The sequence below is a fragment of the Pangasianodon hypophthalmus genome, chromosome 7 (genome assembly GCF_027358585.1).
Source record: "Pangasianodon hypophthalmus isolate fPanHyp1 chromosome 7, fPanHyp1.pri, whole genome shotgun sequence".
Taxonomy (NCBI): Eukaryota; Metazoa; Chordata; class Actinopteri; order Siluriformes; family Pangasiidae; genus Pangasianodon; species Pangasianodon hypophthalmus.
In genome coordinates, this window is record NC_069716.1 from 23,981,947 (window position 1) to 24,004,591 (window position 22,645).

The following is a 22,645-nucleotide window of genomic DNA, read 5'->3' on the forward strand; positions in this document are numbered from 1 at the left end:
AGTAAATAATTTTTAAAAGTAGACATTTACAGATTAAAAAAAACATATTAAAGCAACAAAAGATTTACCCTTCAGGGTACCACCCCAGCAACAAGTAAAGGTGAAGTTTAGTACCATGTTTACGCAGAGTGTATCTGTCCATCTCTATGACGTGATTCACTTTAAGATTATAACTTTTTTTAATAAAAGTTGAGCCTCAAACTTTCTGAGCTTGCATGAATTTTATAATGAACAAGACAAATCAGGATTAAAAACCAGATTTATGTTTTAGAGATGATTTTCAGAATGAGATTTCATTGGCATAAACTCTGGAGCTTGAGCATGACCAATATTTTAGAGAAAATTTCAGAAGCAGTGCAATTACCCATTACAGTGTCCATTTTAGCCGTCCGTTGCCTGCTCAAACCAGCAGTAACATGGCAGAGATTTATTTTCTAGGAAATTCTATGTTGCAAACTGCAGAACAGTTTGATATACTATTTAATGCACTAGTAGGCAGTTTAGGATGCAGCCAGCACCAGGAGGTGACGTGATTGGTAAAAAAAACGATCAATATCATGTGTCATGATATTCAAATATTTTATTACAGACCAAAAATATATTACAGAAAATAATATTAAATTAATAAAAAATCTTCCAGGTGAATTTGAAGAATTTAGTTTGTTAAGGCTTTAAAAATGGCAAGAAAATGTAATATTTTAGAAAAAAAAGACCAAATCCGTGTGACACCATCTTTCTGTTGTTCTTTCTGTTGCATTAATGGCCTGGTAAAGTCTAAGATTTTATAAGAACCATTAGTTATGGTTTCATGGTTTTGTTAAACAGGATTTGTTAACGAAGAAATGTAAAGAAATCGGGCTGTACATTAGCCTGCACTGTTTTACATTTAAAATTGAAAAAAAAAAAAGTGTGTGTTGTTAGTCTTAATTGAGTTGCCTTTTAATTGCTGTTGACTGAATAATATTTTCGATCAAGACATGTCTGCTGTTAATGAAGCTAACATATTAGTCAAGCTTGAGCTTCATTGTCAGACATGATATGAACACACACCTGCGCCGCGCCACTATTCGTCCTCCGTCTGGACTGATGGCATTAGGAACAGGAGTCCTGCAGTTTCGAGGACTGCCATTGGCAAAATGCAGAGGACTGACACGCACGTACGCAGGAAACTCCTGCGGCTGCCGAGAGGAAAATGAAACCATGTTGCTTATTTCACTAATTCTTGCATATACTGTACGTGGACGTTATATATCTGTCCAGACTGACCTGTATGCCCAGACTGGATCGCATCACATGGAACTGGTCGATGAGTTTTTTGTGCAGAGGACGCATGTCCTGTGGAACGAATTTCTCGTGTACAGCCAAGCCATACTCCAGAATATGTGCCTGCGATAGGGAGTAGACATGTGTTAGAATCAAGATGAAATCAAATGCACGGCTAACCAACTTTATCTACCAAAGTGCATGGAATTGCTTTTGTGTAGCTAACATTACCTGCTCAAACATGAGCTCTCGGAGACGGGTGATCTTATCGCCATCCTCCGGGTGATTGTTAATGTAATCTTTTGCAAAGAACGCCTGAAAACAACATATGTGAAATGCTGCAAATACACTTTAGTGAAAAGAAAACCTTGACTGGAAAGCGAATACCCAGAGTAGAGTCACTGTGGGGCAGAGTCAGCGACTCCAAAAGTTACGTCAATATTTACGTGGGGAAAGTTACGCGTATTCAGTGATGGCCTAAGCACCTGCTTGAGTCAATTTTCTCAGTGTGCCATTCATATGCAAATCACCTGTGTGTAATTCATGCCTCTGAGGTTGCCAGAGTGTCTGAGACGGAGCTTTTCAATAACATCTACACCACAGCCTTTAAAAACTGTAAGAACTTGCCTTTACAGCTGAAAAGATCAGGGATAGAAAATGTGAACTGAAGAAGTTAATAATGCTCTTTCCTTTGCATGTGAAATATAATATGATATAGAAGCAATTTTAAAAATAAAAAGACTAATGCAAATATATATGAATGAGAAGATGGCCAGCATTGAAGTAAATCTAATAGGATTCTAGTATATTACAAATATATTGCTGCCTGTATAGTCTTAATTGAAATGATCACATAAATCACTGCAAATTTGGTTTAATTTAACATTAAAATAGAATAGCACTTGATCCAGCACATCCTATTGTTTTACATTTTATTATTTTATATTGTGTTCAGCAGCCCTTTTAAGTTGTTGAATTAATAAAAATAATGCCAATGTTGCTGATAATCCAGCTCTCCTGTAAAGAAAACATGGCCACGGTTTGAAGTTTAAGCTGACCAAGCACTCATCTGCTACCCTTACAGCTCACTTTAATTTAATTCATAACCCTAAAAAAAATATCATTGGAATAAGCAATGTCAGAGGTTAAGATGCTGTCTCCTCTAGTCTCTTGTGCATGGAAGAAAATTATTTGTTCATTTTAAAGGGATCATACTATTAATTCATTAACAGTGCTATATTTTTGTATTTACTATCAGACTTGAATGGCATTCCATAGCTATTTTCAGTGCATTTACAGCCCAAAACATGAATTTCAATATGACATACTGTGGTTGCATCATACTTTCAGACAGTGGCACTGGACTTAGTTTCTCTATCCAATATCATGCAAGAAAAATGGGCTTTAGTCAACTGAATAGCACTTAAGACTGTAGTTACATCTGATGTGTGCAATTTCACTATTAAATCCCCAATGTGCACATTTAACTCATCTCTTAAAACACCCACGTTTCATAACTATGTTCAGTAATAAACATGTGCAACAATGCTAACGCTTTATCACCTCTAAGGCCTGATCTCCAGAATGCCACTGATGCAAAGCTAGAAGCATCCGCTCTCAGTGTATACAGCAGATCTGTATGTCTCAACCCTCTGTGGTGCATGCTGGGAGTCCTTCCGACAGCACTTCCCTTTTAATTGCTCCAGGCAAGCACATGATAGGCTAACACTCTGTTGCCTGGCAACTGTCTAATACTCTATAGTGTGAGAGGGTAAAGTATAGTCATTAAATATCCACGGCAGGCTTTTTACAGGTTTCACCCACACGCAGCAAACACAATCTTCACTTCCATTCACTTGGCCTGCAAAGGCTTCTTGTCAAATATGCTGAAGTGCAAATGAGTATATATAACCTCAGTATGAGAGGCTCAGCTCCTTATTAATAACTGTACTTATTTCATCAGCAGATTTTACTCAATTGATACTTATTCAAGAACACATTTTCTCAAATTAGCCCTTTACAGTATGAAATAAAAAATATGTTTGAATGTATACACCATCTGCTGCAGTTTTTTTTTAAATCAGTGTAATGGCATATAGTTAGGTGATTTAAGAGCAACATATATAATATAATATACTCATCACACAATGTTAAATTCACAATGTAAACACATGATATTGACTACGCACGCTGTGTATACGTTAGCATCACTAATGCTTTGATTCATTTGCATTTATTAGTGAATAATTATGCAATCCTGTTGTCGAAACAGAACAGTATTCGTTTTTGATAAACAATGAAATGAAACTGACTGAGGAAGAATGAAAGAAGAAGAAGAAAAAAGCCTTCATTTGTCACAGATACATTCCACTGACATTCTTTTCTTCACTTATCCCAGCTTGTCAGGAAGTTGGAGTCAAAGCGCAAGGTCAGCCATGACCATATGGTGCCCCAGGAGCAGAAATAGTTAAGGGCCCAGCAATGGCTGCTTGGTGGTGCTGGGGCTTGAACTCACGACCTTCTAATCAGAGCCCTAACCACTCAGCCACAACTGCCCGATAGTGAAATTCTTTTCTTGTTAGGAAATTGGGGTCAGAGCGCAGGGTCAGCCATGATACAGCGCCCCTGGAGCAGAGAGGGTTAACGGCCTTGCTCAATTGCCCAACAGTGGCAGCTTGGCGGTGCTGGGGCTTGAACTCATGACCTTCTGATCAGTAGCCCAGAGCCACAAGCACTGAGTAACCACTGCACATCAGAAAGCAGTAAATACGTCACACAGCACTGAATACAGCTATTCTGTAAAACCATAAAGATGGTCTCTTGAATGAAATCACATATTATTATCCCAAATTTTAATTTTTAGTTCAATCAAACAGTCTATTAATCTTTTTATATATATATATATGAAGCCTGTCTGGTTCAGAGTCTAGGTTAAGCCTTCATTTGCTTTAAACTAACAGTCTCTCTAGAGACCAGAGTGCTGAATGAATAAAAGCAGAACTGTACTCGAAGTGAAGACCTGATGTTTAAAGCTGCTGCTAATCCAACAGCCAAAAAGTTTTATTCTCTATATAAGTTTATAATAAAGTTATCATCAAAGAAGATCTGATGGTCAACCAAACTATTGTCCATGGCTCTACACATGCATTTTAAATCAAATGTTTTCTATCTGGTTTTCTTTAAAAAGCTTAGAAAATTTTTCATCTGCATTTTATTAACTTCGAATCATACAAAGTTTATAAGTTCAGTTGCTCTGATTAGTATCTTAACGCTGCCTGTGTTCATTGTGTTTTGGTGTTTAGTCAGTTGCTAATTAATAGGCTTGGCCAGGATTCTAGTGCAGAAAAGATTCTGAGTCTCAGCGGGACTCACCGGATGAATAAAGGAGAAATAAATAAAGGAATGCAGGAAGCGTGGGGTGAGATGGAGAGAGGTGGTGGTACCTCTTGGTAGCGAGCGAGTCCTCCGTTCACGGCGGCATCGATCACCCCGTTCAGACACATAGTAAGCGGGTTGATGTTCTGCATCTGCCGCGTCTGGCACTGCGCGATCAGCGTACGCAGCTGCAGGGTTTTATTCTCAATCACCTCGCTGGCGTTCTCCAGAGGACTCATCTCCACCTGCAGAGCACACACAGCTCACACACCGGCCTTGGACATCCTGGATTTTTAATGATTATCCATTCAGGAGAGTTCAGAGTGACTGTGCTAATGATGGACTGAGCCTGGTACTGGACTTTTGCTTTGATGGCCATATTCCAGCAATAACTGAAGAAATAATATATACATTTTTTTCAAATTAATTTCTATCTACATATCTGTAGCATATCAATGACAAGAACTGACATGTTTGCCTGTGCTGAGAAAACAGCAGAAATCATGTTTACTTGTAACTTGTATTGGCAGACCCTACACTCCGACTAGCAAGTAACAAGATGTTTTTATTTTTAAATGCTAGGCTTCGTACTAGTTTTACTGGCAGATTAGCAATGCGAGCTATCTGTAGTAGCTACATACATTGTACTAGCTTTATACAACAATCTCTGTTACTTCTTTCCAAGCTTTATTTATTTTGGAATGTCTCTACACACAGAGGGGGTGAATACTTATGCAACCTACAAATGTCTGCTTTTTTTCTGTCTAATTAATAAGTTTGACACATTTTAGACAGTGTGTGAATCAAATGGTAAAAATCTCAATTAAATCCATTTCAGTCCCAGTTCAAAATGGGTAAACATTCTAGGGTGTGAATACTTATGCAAGACACTGTAGATTTTTAGATACATATTTTAAACATTTATTGATGGAATTCAACAAATGCTTATTATATTTTCATTGAAAGTGAATTCTGAGTGGGATTTCTGTTTTTTCCCAGTTCAGGGAAACATGCTGAAATGTGTTTGTATGCTACAGATGCAACAGATAAAGATTATGTCGAAAATGTTTTTATTTAATCTGTGGCCCCAAAAAAAATGTGACTTTATGATGTCATAAAATGTCTGTGTATTTTTATTTCTCCACAGATTTGCAGATGAAAAGCAAAAAGGAAGAGTTCAGGAGATTTTGGGCTCTCACCAGCTCCCGTTTCTCCACCTCGAACCAGCGAGATATGCCTGGGAGACTCTGTGCCAGACTCAGTGTGGTCCTCTCCACCCATAGACTCTGCACACACACACACACACACACACACACACACAATCTCAGTCATCACTTATAGAGCAGACAGAGTGGAGGACCTTTAACTCCAGTGCTATATTTCAGTGTCATAAGATGGCCAGCATGTGCTTAGAAACAGGAAGTGCTGGAAATGTCTCTGAGTGTTTGAGTTTGAGCGTGAGACCAGTGCAGTGTGTGTGTGTGTGTGTGTGTGTGTGTGGATGTGATGGATTGGACAAAAAACCTCACACTGTTTAATTAAACCCCAAAAAAAGCAGAGGAAAGTAGACACTAGATCTGAGGTGACACCCAGACAACAAAGAAGACCAAGTCTTTATTCTTACATCGCTGTGTGTTGTGTGTGTGTTTGTGTGTGTTTGTCTGTGTATGAATGTGTGTCTGTGTGAGTGTTTACAACTGCAGTTAGTTTGGCTAGGTGTGTATATATGCATATTTGTTTGTGTGTCTGTGTCTGTGTGTGTTTATGAGACAGACAGTGTGTGTGCGTTTGTGTGTGTGAGTATACGTGTATGTGTTTGTGTGTGTGTGTGTGTGGTTGTGTGTATGTGTTTACAACTACACTATTTGTTAAGGGCGTGTGTGTATTCATGTGCCTGTGTGTATGCATGTTTTCTTGTGTCTGTGTACGTGTTTGTGCTTGTGTATGTATGTCTGTGGCGTGTGTGTTTGTGTGTGAGAGAGAGAGAGTAAGAGAATGTGTCTGTATGCATGTTTGTGCTTCTGTGTGTTTGTGTGTTTGTGTGTGAGAGTGTGTGCTTGTGTGTGTGTATGTGTGTATGTGCTTGTGTTTGCATATTCGCGTATGTGTGTATGCGTGTTTTTTGTGTGTGTGTGTGTGTGTTTGTTTGTTACTGTGTCTGTGTGCGTGTGTAAGAGAGAGTGTGTGCTTGTGTGTGTGTGTGTGTGTGTGTATGTGCATGTGTTTTTTATGTGAGTGTGTGTGTGCCTGTGTGCGTGTGTGTGTATGTGTGTGTGCCCCACCTTGAACTCATTCTCTTTATCTTTAGTACCCTTGTGGAAGGGTCTGTCATAGCGGAACCTCCAGATATGGTTGACCTTGTAGAAGCTCTTGATGTTACTGGGCACTCCGTCTCTCTGCAGCACGTCCTGATTCTCTGGGACAGGAGTGACCGCGTAGATCTGCAGGTCTGAGCCAGAGTCACTTAAGGAACATTATACACACACGCACTCCATCAATAAAATCATTCAGGCCATGATTGGAACCACATCGGGTTCCACCCCTGTCAGCCAAGAACAGGAAGCTGAGGCTACAGTGGACACAGGCTCAGGAAAAGTGGACAGCTGAAGATTAGGAAAATATCACCTGACCTTTTTCCAATCTTCAACTGGTCAGTTTGGTCAAATCAGTCTGTCCATTCTCCTCTGTCCTCTCTCGTTTAACAAGCCATTTCAATTCAATTCAATTCAATTTTATTTGTATAGCGCTTTTAACAATGGACATTGTCACAAAGCAGCTTTACAGAAATAAATGGATTCACAAAAAATATATTGTAAATATGTGAATTTATCCCTTAATTTAAGCCATTTCTGCCTGCAGATTGCTGCTCACGGGATGCTTCTAGTTTCTCGCATAATTCTGTATGATTTTATGCATTGTGCTGCTGCCACATGATTGGCTGATTGGATAATTGCATGAGTGAGCAGGGGCACACGTGTTCCTATTAAAGTGGCCGCTGACTGTATGTGTACGTGTGAGCGTTTGAGTGCGATTTTGCAGAGGATACACTGCGCCTCGGCCTGCAGTATGGTCTGGTCGGGCTGGTTGGCGTGCTGCATGGCGATGGCATGAGGAAACTCACTCAGCATCCTCTGCTGAAACGCCTCCAACCGTTCGTAATCGTTCCCCCGACACACAAACTCCTTATTCTGCACAACACACACACACACACAAGTGAAAATGAGAGGTCTGAGTCACTAAGGTTCTCACTGAAGCGATGACTAATACATCCTCTCCACGAGCTCTAAGTTAAGACACAAGGATCACTGCTTGGTGAAACCCACCACCTAGTGGGTTAAACGTGAAACTGCAAAAACGGTATACGGCCACTATACCATGTTATACACACATGCAGAGATGCACATGGATGAAACGGCGAACCAGCATTTCTACTTATAACACAGCTATATTTACATCATCTAGTAATATTTACCCGTAAGAAGAAGGGGAACTTCTTGCCATAGAACCCAATTCTAAAGAACTCCGGTTCGAGCCTCTGTTGATTCATTATCTTATCATAGAGAGAAGCCTCCATCAGCTGGAAAAAAAATCACCCAAATAAAAACTCACACTTAAAGCTGCACAAATAAATAACTCATAAAGATGACGAATTACGATTTAATTAATTAATAAGAAATTAATAAGTACACCATAAAAACTGATCAATCCTGAATAATTAGATTTTCAGTATAGTGCCTTATTATTAAACAGCCTAGAGTCTGCAGAAACAGGTCAGTCTTGTTAGAATTTTTGGGGAATAATTCATAATGCAAATTAGCAGAAGGAGAGAGGGATAATGAGGAAAGCGTGATTTCCATTAAAAAAATGAATCACTCTGAAATTGCAGCCCTACTGCACAATTAGGTACAGTTAAAAATATAAGAGAACAAATCTGCCTCAAGGAAAGGACACACTACTCCAGGAAAGCTGAAAAATGATTCACTCACCCTCATTTTGCTCAGGTTCCTGTAGTCGTAGTAAGCTTCGTACTGATTGGCCAGCTCTCGGCAAAGGATGATACAGTTCTCCCAGCACTGCAAGTCATAACAGCTCAGTTTAGTTGAGTAATAAAGGCAATACTGCATTATTATAAGATGATTATATTAACTTATAATGACTTTATACATTCATTCTTTCATTCAGTAAGCGCTTTATCCTGGTCGCCGAGGACTACAACACCCAGACTCTCTCACCTGATTACTGATCACATACCTGGACTCAATTACCATCACAGCTACACTCACAGTTAAAAGATCTCTCACACCATACACTCACTGCGAAAGTATACGTTCTGTGTCTCTTAGTGCCAGTCGTTGTCAGGCTGTTTGTGACATTATTCATTTTCTCTGGTTTTGACCTTGTTCTGATACTTACATTTTTGATCTTGCCAGCCCTAGTTGATGATGTTTGTTCATTGCCTGACCCTTGCCTGTTTTCTGACTGTTTTTGGATCACATTTTTGTTCTGTTTGTCAAGTTTATTAAAAGCATTGAGTACCTGCACTTGTGTCCTCCTCTGATCTCTGACAAAGAGTCAATTAAAACTGATGCAAGTGAAAGGTGTTCATCCTATGATCAGAGTTTGATTCCTGACGATGCCACATCCCTCCATGGCTGGGAGTCAAAACTAGCAGTGCTCTGTGGGTGGGAGGGATGGCTTTCTGCTGTCAATCACAGCAACACCAGCCTATCATGGGTGTCTCTAAGCTCATGTATGAGGAAGAGAGAAGATAGCACTTTCCTACTAGTGTGTTACGCTACCCTGTGACAAAGAATGAGCAGCAGTTTGAAAAGATGTGGCAGCTTGCTATATGTTTCTCAGAGGAAGTTCTGTTTTCCAAAACAAATTTTGAGAGTGCGAGAGACAAAGAATGAAAGAGAGTGAGACAGAGACAAGAGAGAGGGCTGACCTTCCCCCTGTCGAAGTTATGGATGATGGTGAGATGTAAACACTCTTTTCTCTGCCACTCGCTCTGCATGGGGTAGGTGAGGAACTCTCTCAGCGGCCTCTCTGTCCACTCCAACAGCTCATCATACAGCAGCAGAGTGTAGGCTGCCTCTGAAACACACATACGCACACACACACACACACACACACAGATTTAAACCTTTCTACAATTACAGTTCTGTCAAAGCAACTTTACTATGGGGAAAATACAGCAGATGTATGAATAAAAGGCACAATAAAATCACTCAAATAAGGTAAAATGAAAAAAAGTGTGACGCACTATCCAGAAATAGATGCTATTCTACAATATAATATAACAGAATATAATAGAGTAGAGCAGAACACAGTATATATAATTTATAATTTTATACCACAGCGTAGTTCTGTGATCTGATTGGTCACAGAAGGTGCGCATTATTTTAGACACGGCTCGGATGGTGGTTCCGGCATTAGCATGAATGAAAGCTTTATAATAATACGCTTGTTCTAATATGTTATTGTTTCTATGGTAACAGCTCATTCACAGGCGCTTATGTATGGTGGATAGTGCACATAATCTAAAACTAATAATAAACACATTTAAAAAAATGTGTTTACAAAGAAAAATGTATATTGTTGATGTGGTGATGGTTTCTATTAGGAGACATTTATTTAACATTTATGGAAGGAATCTCGGGTGTCAGTGTATGTAACAGTCACAGTGCTCTGTAAAGTTTCCCAGCACAGGGAAGACTTTCTGGTTTCTATAAAATGACAAACAGAGACACATGTTTCTGAGAGAGAGAGAGAGAAGATGATCTAGGTGAGAGGATGACTGTTTATTTATTGTAAGTGACAACAGGAACTAACATCCTGCTGAACATGAAATCTAAGTATAAACCGTTAAAAAGAGTGACGTATTGTTCATTAATAAATTAAAGATTGTAACTTTTGGCTGTGATATAAGCGGTATTGCACACTTCAAACCTTTATGTTATATGATTATTTTTGTATAACAGCAGGTCCGTATTGTGTTATTCCTTACATGACACGACATAACAACATAACAAAAGATAACAACATAACATAACATAATGTAACAACATAAAGTAACATAAGATAACAACATAACATGAAATATCATATAACATAATATATATATATCATATAACAATATCATATAACAAATATAATATAATGTAGGTATTGTATAAACATAATACATGAGTTTTCATAGCGAGGTTTTGCTCCCCGTTTTCATGTGAAATTAACGTTAAAAAAGTAAGTTAAGCTTAATGACTTAATAAACTAGAAATTAAGAAACCAACCCCACACACTTCACACAGATCTGTGTGCTTATGTTAAACATTATTTTAATACTTTTTTAACATTTGTCCTATCAATAAAAAATAATAAGTTGATTAAAACTGTAAAAAAAAAAACAGTATCCAGTGATCCAGTAGCCCAAATCCTTTTCACTCAGGCAGTGAATTTCGTGAGATACCTGTGTAGTTCTGGCCTTTAAGGTGGAGCTCATAGAGCTTGTGGATGTAGCGGATGTACATCTCCTCTTTATTCAGCTCCGTCTTGTAGAAGTTCTAATAGAGCAGAAGGAACCAGTTCTTAATAAATGACGAAATAATATTAATCATAAAATAGCATTCAATCATAACATATCATTTTATGTAACGTTGCCAGAATTAATATTTTTAACAAGTTTCAGCATATTGCAGAAGTTGGTATGCTGATAAAATGTGGATAATTCATCATTTTTAAAATAAATAGTAACATAGTGTGTTTGTATGTGTGTGTTTAAGTCTCTTAATGAGTGTTTTATGAAACTGAAGAAACCAAAAAAGTGTCAGTGATGTCACTGAAGCAGGCAGAGCAAACAGACTAATAAGCAGGAAAGCAGTCTTATTTACCAGCAGGTTGACAGTACAGCCAATCTTTTTCCCATCAACCTCTCCGATCTTCATACAGTCCCTGAAACACACAGATGGAGGGAGTGTGTGTGTGTGAGAGAGAGAGAGAGAGAGAGGAAGAGTTATTTGCTAAAACAGCTCCATAAACCCAGTTTTCTGACAGTCTGTGACAGATTAGGCTCTTACAGAACATTTTTTAGGTTTATGAGCTTGTGTGTTAAAATGCGTGTGTGTGTCTGTGTGTGAGCAATGTGTTATTGCCTGTAATCGAGTAATCTCTCCATAAGCCGTGTAACTGTGGCTATATGAGACACTCCGCTCTCTCTCCATGTTTCTCTCTCGATCTTTTTCAGCAGGCTACGGCACAAAACACAAAACAAAGCAGTGTGACACGATTTAAAGCATCTCACAGTAACAGGCCATTACTTACGTTCTATGATACGGCAATGAATCATATGTTATTATTTATTTAAGTAACCAGTAATCCGTTATGTTTAAAATGCTATATGGCAGTATGTTGGGTATCTTACCTCGGATACGGACCAAACAGCGGTATTCTGCTCCAGAAACATTAACAGGAAACTAGTTTTAGTGCATTGATTTTCACAAGACTGTATGTGAGGAAATTTCAGCAGTAATCAGATTCTCACATGTTGTTAAAGAGCTCCTTGTAGGTCTCGTCTCCTTTACCCTCTGACATCAGACTCTCCAACTTGTCTATCAGCTTCGCCTCCACCTGCAGACAGAGATAAGGGTTTACGATGAATAGATATATTGCACTCTTACCTTTCTATATTCTGTTCTTTATTTATATTTTATGTAACGAATGTTTGCATTAATGACTGTGTAAGTCACACTGAATTGGCTTTAGCCCTATTTGGATGTGATTACTTTCACTGGGTGACGTCAAACATCCTTACACAACATTTAATATTTTTACACAATAAAACTCTCACATTTGAATAAACTAACGCAAGAAGAGTGACCTGCATCACATATGGTCATATGTTGTTTTATGTACGTTCATGGATTGAAAATAGAAAATGATTGGCTCATTTGTGATTATATTTATTTATTTGACACCATCTAATGTTAGAATTTCAGGAGCTGACAGCAATACAAACCTCTCATTCATTTATGTCTAGAAAACAAAAAATGATTGACTAACTACACTAAAATTAATAATATTATGGAATATGTGAACATAAATTGGCTTTATACCTTCACTTATCATTGTAATAGCCATTTTAATCAGCCTGAGAGATTATGCTCTTCTGATTTCTCAGTGTGGGAAGTTTTTGTTGGGAGTAGATTTTGAAGTAGCACCAGACAAAAAACTTTTTTCCCAGTGCAAGAGGCAGTATCTGCTTGCCAGAGAACTACAGTTACGAGACCGCCACAGAGATAGATAAAAACACTAGTTCATTTGGTGTGTAATTTTCTCAAGGACAGAGGGAGAAAAAAAGCTGGCATGGCCAATCCGGATGGAATAAAATCCCAAACGAGTGCCTGGAAATGGTGGAATGACACACCATGCCAATTTAATCCCATCTGAATAAGGCTTTTGTGTATGAAATGCGCTACACAACTGAACGTGCCTCGTGGTTTTGTGCCAACTAGAACAAAACCTTCCTTGTTAATACAAGTAAAATATTAGCTATGATTAAGTAAGAGGTATTAGTAATTAAACAGATGAAAGAAATAACATTTATTGCATTGATTTATTAACTGCTTTAAATTTTTTAACCAAATTTGATAGATACCAATCCAAAAGGAAAACATCGGCTTCCTCAGAGGTGCATAAATCAGCTGCATGTTTTCAAACCGCTGCTCATGCAAGGTCGCTTGGAGGAAACCGAGTGCTCAATTATAGATGAGCTATTAATTATTGATATCTGTAATCACCTAGCATTGCTTTGATTGACAGCGCAGAGAGGAACCCGGACAATTCTACTGCGTTGCAGCATTGCAGTATTAAACTCAACTCAAAATGTTTAGACTGTGGTTATTAGGAAATAGATTTTTCTTAAATATATGTTACCAATTAAACGAAATATGTGACTGCAAAATAACTAAAAATTAAAAACTGAAGCAAATGGTGAGTAAACAGAAAATTCATATTAGAATTTCAGACAAGGCTTTCTGAAATAGCTCAGAAACTTGATTCGGGTCAGTTTTAAATAATGGATCCTTAAATAATAACCACAAACTGAGCAAATGTTTGCGTTCATTTTTGAAACACAGTCACCACTGTTGGCATTTTGATTAGTCTGAAGTGATATCTGGCTAACCCGTGCTCATATAACGATTTACTTGACTTGGAAAGATGATTTCTTCATTAGCAAGGCTGTTTTATGAGTCTGAAGCGTGTCCGTTTGCTCGATCAGTGATGTCATGTGCAAGGTCACAGTGAGGTCATCACCTGTTTGAAGTTGCCACTGCGGCGTTCCTCGCTGTCCATCATATCGTGGAAGACAGGGATGAGGACGTTTCTCAGGTCAGGCTGTGGCACCAGGGTCACCTCCAGGAACGGCCCAATCAGAGAAGGGATCAGATTCACTTTATAGTCTCCTAGAGAGCCAAAAGAGAACAGAGCCTTGGTTTTATTCTGCATGTACTGAAGAGATGAGGAAGTTTCAGCATACAGTATACACAAAGAGTATACCGTTTGCATGTGTCACTCTATTAGACACTAAAGACAGGCCATGTGGAAGTACTAGTGCCAACTGATGCCAACCAATAATCACCTTCCTGTTGCCTCAGGTCTTCTGTGAACGCTCTACAGCAACTACAACATACTGTACATTCTGCAGACTGCATTTAGGAAAATACTTTGCAATACCATCAGGCAGCAGTAGTCCATATTTGTAATGAAAAAACACAGAAAACCTAGTAGAATACCCTCAATAAGTGTACCAAATCACGTATTACTACAATAGATAGCATAGCACAATAGTAGAACAGGATAGATACTGGTAAATGGTGTACTATTTTGACATATTATTAAGTGCAGTAGTAGCCATTTTGAGTGGTAGCCAAAAAAAATATTAACCCTTTGGTGTATCCTGGTTTTTAGACATGGCATGACAATGAGGAAAAAGCACGCTAGCCAGTGGCACCACCTATTTACGTACAGGACAAGGTTGCATTTAGGGCCTTCAGAGTTTCCCTATGTAAGGGGTGGTAAGTAGCGGTGTTATATTTTTAAATTTTCACTGTTTGATAACCTAGCCTTAAAACATCAGGGTTTGGTGTTAATCCTTAAAAACACACGAGCCGGTATAAAACTTTATAACAAAATCTTTGTACAAAAGTCTCTTTGCACATGCTTGTAGATATAACGAAAACCCAAAAAGAAACAAAAAGCTTCAATCCTCTAAGTGTCTCTCTTTTCTAATTTTTGAAAAAGACTTTACAATAAAATCTCTCAGTATTTATCATGTTGCTGTTATAAGCTGGTGGGGAGATTGTTTCGTTCTTTGATAGCTGCTGTGTATGATAATGTTACGAGCATGCTAGGAGTTGCTGTAGTCCGATTAAGGTGAGTCCAGAGTGTGTGTGGGGGCAAACTTTCTGGGGAGCTGCAGCCAGACACAAAGGCATGAGAAATGGAAATAGAAATGCATTTTAATCAGCATTTTGAAAAAGTCTGAAAACAGTGAGGTAACAGTCTAATCATGCACCGTGACTAACCGTGAAACTGTGACACCGTAACAACCCTACTGGCAAGCTTTATTTCAACAGTGGCAGCCGTGGTGACACCCCTGAATCCTAGAAACAAGTTTCACAGCACTGCAGATCTGTTTAAATGCTCTACTCAGCCATTTGCAGAAATATAAATAGTTACGGTAAATGATCAGAAGTTAATAAGAACATTCTGATACAGCATACATGTACCCTCAAGTGTATCATTCATTAGTTCTGTTTCTCTTCAGCTATACTTATTCGCTCAGCTGATCAGCAAATCAGAGAACTCTCTCTGCAGCCTGCCATGTCAGTGCAATGGATGCTGACAGGCACTAACTAGGGCCATTTGGGACCAAAGGTATGGGACGCGTCACACAAACTACAGCTGACAGCTGGTTTGGTGTGTTAGTGGGTAATCTGCCGGTTTTTTTTTTTCCTCACCCAGATTCTGCCACATGCTGAAGATCTCACACCCGATCATCACTCGCATGTCTCCGTACCTTCAAAACAACGGGAAATGTTAGGATCTGAAAGAAGCTGAGTTACATTCTGTGCCTGTTTAGAAATTATTACATCATTGAATGAAAATGTATTTCTGATGAAGCAACAAAAAGCAAACTGCTCACTTTTCCAGAACTTTCTTCCTTTTGGATGGAGGGAATGTCTCGAGCTGAAGACACGGCTGGATGACGAATATTATAGAGAGATAAAAATAGGACTCCCATACCTGAAGGAAAAAGGACAGACTTATTTACAGAGCTGCTGATCACTGATTACATTGCAGACACACATATTCAGAGTGTAACTGAAGGTCATGTGACTTCTCTTCGTCTGAGAGAAAGCGCTGACGGATGCCATCAGAAATAGAAGGAAGAAAAAAAGAAAGGAAGAAACATTCAAAAGAAAGATGTGATAAATACGCAAGAGCTGCAAATAAGCTGCGAAGGCATACAAGCACAGATGCATCACGCACAAATCCAATTATCTCATACCTTGAAGTCAAATTTCTCATTAAGGAAGTTGCTTCTGAGGGTGTCGGAGAGATACAGGACCGTGGTGATGATCACACTGGAAACAAAATGAAAAAGAAAACAGCAAGTGTATAATGTTCTGAAATTTTAATAGAGGTGGACATAATCATTTAAAAACACGACGTTACAAAACAAAGAAAATCAAATAATTGTTGATATGGTGAAGTTTTCTGTCAGGAGATGGTTAATTAGCATGTACGGAAGGAGTCTCCAGTATCAGCGCTTTGTAACAGTCTGAGGTAAAACTGTAGCTTTAAGTTTTTCAACACGGGAAAGTCTTCCAGAAGGACGGCTTTGTGTTTTCTCAGTAAGAAGCTGCCTTTTTTCTGTTTTATTAACTATTATTCACTTAACATATTATAAATGTATATATACATAGCCTATATAATATAATTGATTTTCCACAAAATTAAATGTAACTATTAACGGGTAAAAACTATGACGTGTATTTGATTAATAAAAAAATGTAACAGATGCCAAATTGCTATGTTATAAAAGGAATAAAACACTTTGGAACATGCTGTTATTGGAAAATAAACAACTTCAGGGTGGTTACTGCCCATCGTTGATTATTTTCCTATTAAAAAATTTCCTAAAGTTGATTGTGAAGTACATGAATTTTTAACCATTTAAAATTAATGGTAAAAACTAATTGCTAGGAAACCACTAAAACTGCCTTTATAACATGCAAGAATCTATAAATATGCAATTTGGAATCAACCTCATCTAAATTCCCAATGTTTCAGATAGAAAAGTAAATATATTGATGAAATCTGACTCTGTACGTGTGACTGATTTGTTCACCAACATCAGGGAATTAAAATAGTATTAAAGTGGAGTATTGAAATTGCAGATGTTTGGGCAGAAACGTCCACATGTTTGGGCAGCTCATGTAGATTTCAGTACTGGCGTGGAGAATTACATCTTCATAATCTCAGCAATTTATTATTAGTCACTAAACCTGTCAAAATATACCATAACAATCATGATGCGTTCACATTGCCTAACATTAGCTGAATTAATACATTCTTAGAGGTTATGGACCTGAATGTTCCCATGCTGTCCTCAAATCATTTAGATATCTGATAAGTTTATCTAGTGACATCAAAAACACAGCTCATACACAACATAACGTTCCCTGAATCTGTTTTTTTTAATTATTGTACTGATAAAAATCTGTTTTAAACATAAAGATTCAGTGCTGCAACAAAATATGTGTGTGTGTATATATATATATACACACACACACACAAGATATATATTATTATCTACTGTATATAATCTATATAATCAGAATGAGCCATCCAAGACAAGTGTTATGAGCTTACTTGTTGGTGACCAATCTCATGACTGTCCAGTCTTTAGGAAACATGTCCGGTCGAATCAGTATTCTAAAGACAGTGAACAGCTGTAGAAGAAAATTCTGGAAAAAAAAGAAGAAAAGGTTTAGTTTCCCATGAGAGTGATATATGACAATAAGACAAATTTATTATTGTAAAAAAATTCAGTCGAGAGAGTATTGTGGGTAAAGTTTATTCAGACTGACAGCAAGCTGATTGGACATTAAAGTTTCCTCTACTCATCATTTTAAGCAGTTCAGTGCTATAATCATTCTGAATAAAAATAAATGATTTGATATATTATTTTTCATAATCATTTCATTGAGTCAGTCGACTCACCGCCAGCTCGTCTTTTGTAGGGAATCGGCTCAGGAGCTTCTGGTAGTCCTTATCACTTAACTGCCTTAGGAGAGTCAGCAAACAGGCCACAAACTCACCCTACACACACACACACACACACACACACACAGAGTCTCTAATCCTACTGTAAAAATACTGACAGTTTCTTATTAATCTAGATATAAAAGCATATATTTAGTGAGAAACAGAAACAGTGAGTTACTGAACATATTTTCCACACTGAGTTATTAAGGAAGACAAATGAATCTGTTTTTAGTGTGAAGGGCTACACCTCACATGCCCAGACACAGCTGAAGCCTAACCGACACGATGCTTAACCTCAGATTATACAAGCAGTAATTCTCTGTGCTGGATTTTGCTCATGTCTTGGTATGTGCTTAAGCGGCACCACGTGTTTCAGTGACTAGAGTGTCTTTGTGATGAAAAGTCCTCACACGGATAGAAATATCTGACAGCACTGACCTTGTGGGGACATTTGGCTGGTTCTCATGAGTAAAACTGCATTTTTATAAAAACTGCAAGAACCAAGTGGTTTCCTTTTGGTTACTGAGGTCGAGGTTAGGGTGAGATTTAAGTGTAGGCAAAGAATCAATTAGCTACAGTAATAATTATGTCAGTGGAAGGTCTTCACAAGGATAGTAAGACACAGTTATGGTGTGTATGTGTTTGTGTGTGTTTGTGTGTGTGTTTGTGTGTGTCACTCACTGTCACGTCCTGATATTGCAGACGCATCGAGGTGGCAGCTGGCTGGGGACGGTTAGTTACCTCCAGGATCGTCCTCAATAACACTCCAGACAGACTGTCCATTATTACATTCACCTCTTCAGGTGCCACACACTCCTACACAAACACACACACACACACAAGATAATGTATATCTGGGTAATTGATACTTTCCAGAAAGTGTTAATTCTAAGCAAGCTTAATAAATATTTGAGTGAATGCATGACAAACAATAAATAATATCATTAAAATATAATAAGTGCAAAACATTAATAATAAAAGTAAAAAATATAATTTATTAATCAATAATAATATAATTAATTTAAACAATGTCATTCTTACTATTGTTATTGTTGTTTAAGATATTATTATTTATTTTAATATTAAGAGAATATTAATGGAATACATTTATGAATAATGATTATCATTCTTATTATTATAAATATTACAAATAATTATAATTGCAATATTTACTATATATTACTATTATTATAGCAAGACAGATGTTTAGTGATATTTATCATCGATTGATTTTGATGTTTGCCCTTTTTGCTATTAAGCTCATGGGTGAAGCTCAGTCCTTCTCCACCTAACACAGGTGCATTCTGGGTAGGAGGACACGTGGTGTGTGAAGCTGGTCGCTGTACGTACTGTGTTTGGGTCTCTGTGGACGAGAGACAGCATGCTGGTGAGGATGTTCGCACACAGAACCAACTCCTTCTGCTCCTTCAGGTAAGTGAGGAGGAGATGGAGGACCACGGGTAGGAGAACACATCGCGACTCTGCAAAGACACACACACACACACACGCGCACACACATAAACATAAACACAGAACACTGTATCTGGTGCTTTAGTAGTCACAGAGCTGCTGTGCACAGGAACCTGATATTAAGCACTTTATCAGTGTGTGTGTACCTGGGTTGGTATAAAGTGGGCTCTCTACTGTCTTGGCCACGCACTGCAGCTTCACGGCCTGCAGGGGGCAGTCTGTGTGCGTCAGAGCGGGCAGGCTGCTCAGTGTGTCGCGTGCCAGATTCGCCACCTCACGGACACCAAAGACCTTCAGCAGCTCACAGCACACAGTGGGAAACGACCTCAGGAACACAGCCTACACACACATACACGCACACACACACACACACACACAGGTCACGTCCACAGGTCAAGCGCACTGTTTATCAGACACCAATAAGATGTGTATCTGAGTACACTACATGTGTTACTATGGCGATACCTCTCACAGGATGAGTGTGTATGGTCAGCATCCAGATGTAATAAAGCACTTATTAAAGGTCATAATAATTACACACAAAACAGAGCTTCTTTGCTCTTTCAAAACCCAGCATGTTTATTATTTTCAATTTATTTTGAAAACAATATTTCACTAAATCATAAATGAAAATAATTACTGTGCATTTAACATTCTCGCCCTTATGTTCTCTCATTTTTATTTGATAAGCCTGTACTTACTATACATAGTAATTATAGGCTTACACAGTAATATCTATATTAATTACAAAAGATATAATTATATCAGCATGTTTAAAGAAAAAAGAATTATAGGAAGAATAATGAAGTAGGAGAATAAAGTGTTGAGAAAAAGGAGAGTCCCTGACACTAAATGAACTGCCTACTGTAGTGGATGAATTATACTTGTGGATGGAAATAAGGTCAGGGGTTACAGTAAGTCTAAAGACTGTAAGTATAAAGACTGTCCTGTGTGCATCCCAGGACTGAAACTGGTAGCCTGTGTAGGTGATAGTATAACATGTAAGGAATAAGACACTCCAGACCGTGTGGTTATACGGAAATAATGGGAGACAATAACGTCAAAATAATATACTAAAATGCAAAAATGCAAAAATAAAGGTACGAGAAAGGTTGATGTGGTGTCACTGTGGATCAAAAGTAAAAAAAAAAAACAAAACAAACAAAAAAAAAGAATTGCTACTCTGGAATTTGGGACGGTCTCTTCAACCCCGAGTTCAGCAAGTGACGTCGAATCAACATGGCCGCTCACATCCTGAACAGTAAATGAAGCAGCACTTCTTATCTTTAAACGAGTTATACTGTGTATAAAAGTATTTGCTTTAGATCAATCACCATACAGACATATTCGATTATAACATATTCGCTTCATTTCTTTACAGGTGGAGGTACAAGGGTCTGACACATACAGGATGCTGAATCGCAAAAAAGCCCACTGTGCTCAGCAGGAAAATTCAAACAACAGACGTAAACACATGCATGCTTTCTCATACACACACACACACGCACACACACGCACACGCACACATACTGCCTAAAGCCTATGTGTAAACACAGTGTGTGAGGTGGCAGGGTTGGCACCGATCCTGTGGTCTCCATGTGCTGTTGATCCGTTCTGCGTTCCCAACGATGCTTCACTCACTCAGGCGTGTTAATGGAAATCTGCTCTCCTGCTGCGCTGCTACAACAGCAATGAACGTGTGTGTGTGTGTTTGTGTGTGTGTATGATGATATGGCCACATTCTGCTGCTATTAACATACACAGGCTGTGTGAAATGAATTGTTTTCTATGGCACGCAGAGCTGCCATACCTAAACAACACACACACACACACTAACAAACACACAAACACACACACTGGCACACACTCTCTCACACTCAAAAACATTCTGATATCCACTACTGTGATAGTATGCAGTTTGGGTGCTGCGAGTGTAAAACTGTAAACAAGCCTTCTGTATACAAAGCATATGTGCATGTATTGCATGTATAGCTCACCTGAATGTGTGTGTGTGTGTGGCCTGATGCCCCTGTGCTCTGTGTCCATGTAATACATGTTTGTCAGTGTGTGTGTGTGTGTGTTTGTATGTGTGTGAGAGAAAGACAGGGCTAATGCCCCCATGAGCTGTGATTAGCCTGAGACCCCTGTGGTGTGTGTGTGTATGTGTGAGAGAGACAGGGATAATGCCCCCATGATGTGTGATTAGCCCCTTTGGTGTGTGTGTGTGTGTGTGTGTGTGTCTTTTTTGTGAGAGACAGGGCTGATGGCCCTGTGGTGTGTGTGTTGCCTGTGTGTGTGACAAACTAGCAACCCTGTGGTGTGTGTGTGTGTGTGTGTATTACCTGTGTGTGTGTGACGGGGCTGATTCCTTTGCTCTCATGAGAAAGGAACAGATGGACGGATTTGAAGAGCTCGTGGACAGAGCAGCGGAACTCGTCCTCACCCTGTGCCGCAGTCGCTGCCGCATAGAGCCTGCGAGACTGCACGATGTATTTAAACAGGTACTCCGCAGCCTACACACACACACATACACACACACACACTTTAAACAAATAGCATTACTGTGAAAAACCCATTTTCAGGCAAACATGTAATGCTAAACCGGTAGCTATAATCTTCCTTTACTTCTTAGCAACATCAGCCTCTTAGCTCCAGTACAAAAAACGTTAGCGTCTGACATTAAACATGTCTTGGTTGGTTGACTATATTCGTGATAAAGGGTTAAAATCATGATTTTTTTTTTTTGTAATTTTGCCCAATAAATAAGACTTGCTGGAAGTAGTGGCTCAGTTACTAATTAGAAGGATATGAGTTCAAATCCCAAAACTGCCAAGCTGTCACTCTTGGGTCCTTACGCATGATCCAAAACCCACAAGAGCACCTCAACTGTAAATGACTATGGATTAAATGTCAAATGTAAATATAAATATAAATGTTTCACTGAATACACAAAAGTGTAACCTGGAGCTTGATGTGTGAACTAACGTAGACAGGAACAGGTACAAGCTACAACTGGAGGCTAGTAAAAGTGGCCAGGAGCCACAAAAACAGGACACACACCCAGCAGGAGGTGAGAATGACTGCATGTGTGTGAATACATGTAAAATTGTGTATGTTTGTGCATGTGTATGAACATGAATGTGTGAAACAGAGACAGAGCCTGAAAGAATATTAAATTAATTCAAAGGCAACTGAGTGGGCGGAG

General features: G+C 38.6%; 1 protein-coding gene across 5 annotated transcripts in view; it reads right to left on the bottom strand.

Annotated features, from left to right (window-relative positions):
* Nucleotides 1-22,645, bottom strand: part of dock4 (dedicator of cytokinesis 4) — an 86,260-nt gene that overhangs the window by 8,566 nt on the left and 55,049 nt on the right. For all 5 annotated transcript variants that reach the window (XM_026946453.3, XM_053235421.1, XM_026946452.3 and 2 more), the window contains 25 exons: nt 21,783-21,953; nt 19,587-19,779; nt 19,321-19,451; nt 18,652-18,786; nt 17,926-18,024; nt 17,575-17,669; nt 16,208-16,283; nt 15,842-15,942; nt 15,657-15,715; nt 13,951-14,099; nt 12,179-12,264; nt 12,059-12,085; nt 11,790-11,885; nt 11,529-11,589; nt 11,108-11,201; nt 9,587-9,735; nt 8,625-8,711; nt 8,111-8,215; nt 7,685-7,826; nt 6,921-7,087; nt 5,838-5,924; nt 4,707-4,883; nt 1,495-1,578; nt 1,267-1,386; nt 1,051-1,178 (listed from right to left, as the gene is read on the bottom strand). In XM_026946453.3, the coding sequence (XP_026802254.2) occupies nt 1,051-1,178; nt 1,267-1,386; nt 1,495-1,578; nt 4,707-4,883; nt 5,838-5,924; nt 6,921-7,087; nt 7,685-7,826; nt 8,111-8,215; nt 8,625-8,711; nt 9,587-9,735; nt 11,108-11,201; nt 11,529-11,589; nt 11,790-11,885; nt 12,059-12,085; nt 12,179-12,264; nt 13,951-14,099; nt 15,657-15,715; nt 15,842-15,942; nt 16,208-16,283; nt 17,575-17,669; nt 17,926-18,024; nt 18,652-18,786; nt 19,321-19,451; nt 19,587-19,779; nt 21,783-21,953 (2,819 nt within the window). The remainder of the gene's footprint in view (nt 1-1,050; nt 1,179-1,266; nt 1,387-1,494; nt 1,579-4,706; nt 4,884-5,837; nt 5,925-6,920; nt 7,088-7,684; nt 7,827-8,110; nt 8,216-8,624; nt 8,712-9,586; nt 9,736-11,107; nt 11,202-11,528; nt 11,590-11,789; nt 11,886-12,058; nt 12,086-12,178; nt 12,265-13,950; nt 14,100-15,656; nt 15,716-15,841; nt 15,943-16,207; nt 16,284-17,574; nt 17,670-17,925; nt 18,025-18,651; nt 18,787-19,320; nt 19,452-19,586; nt 19,780-21,782; nt 21,954-22,645) is intronic.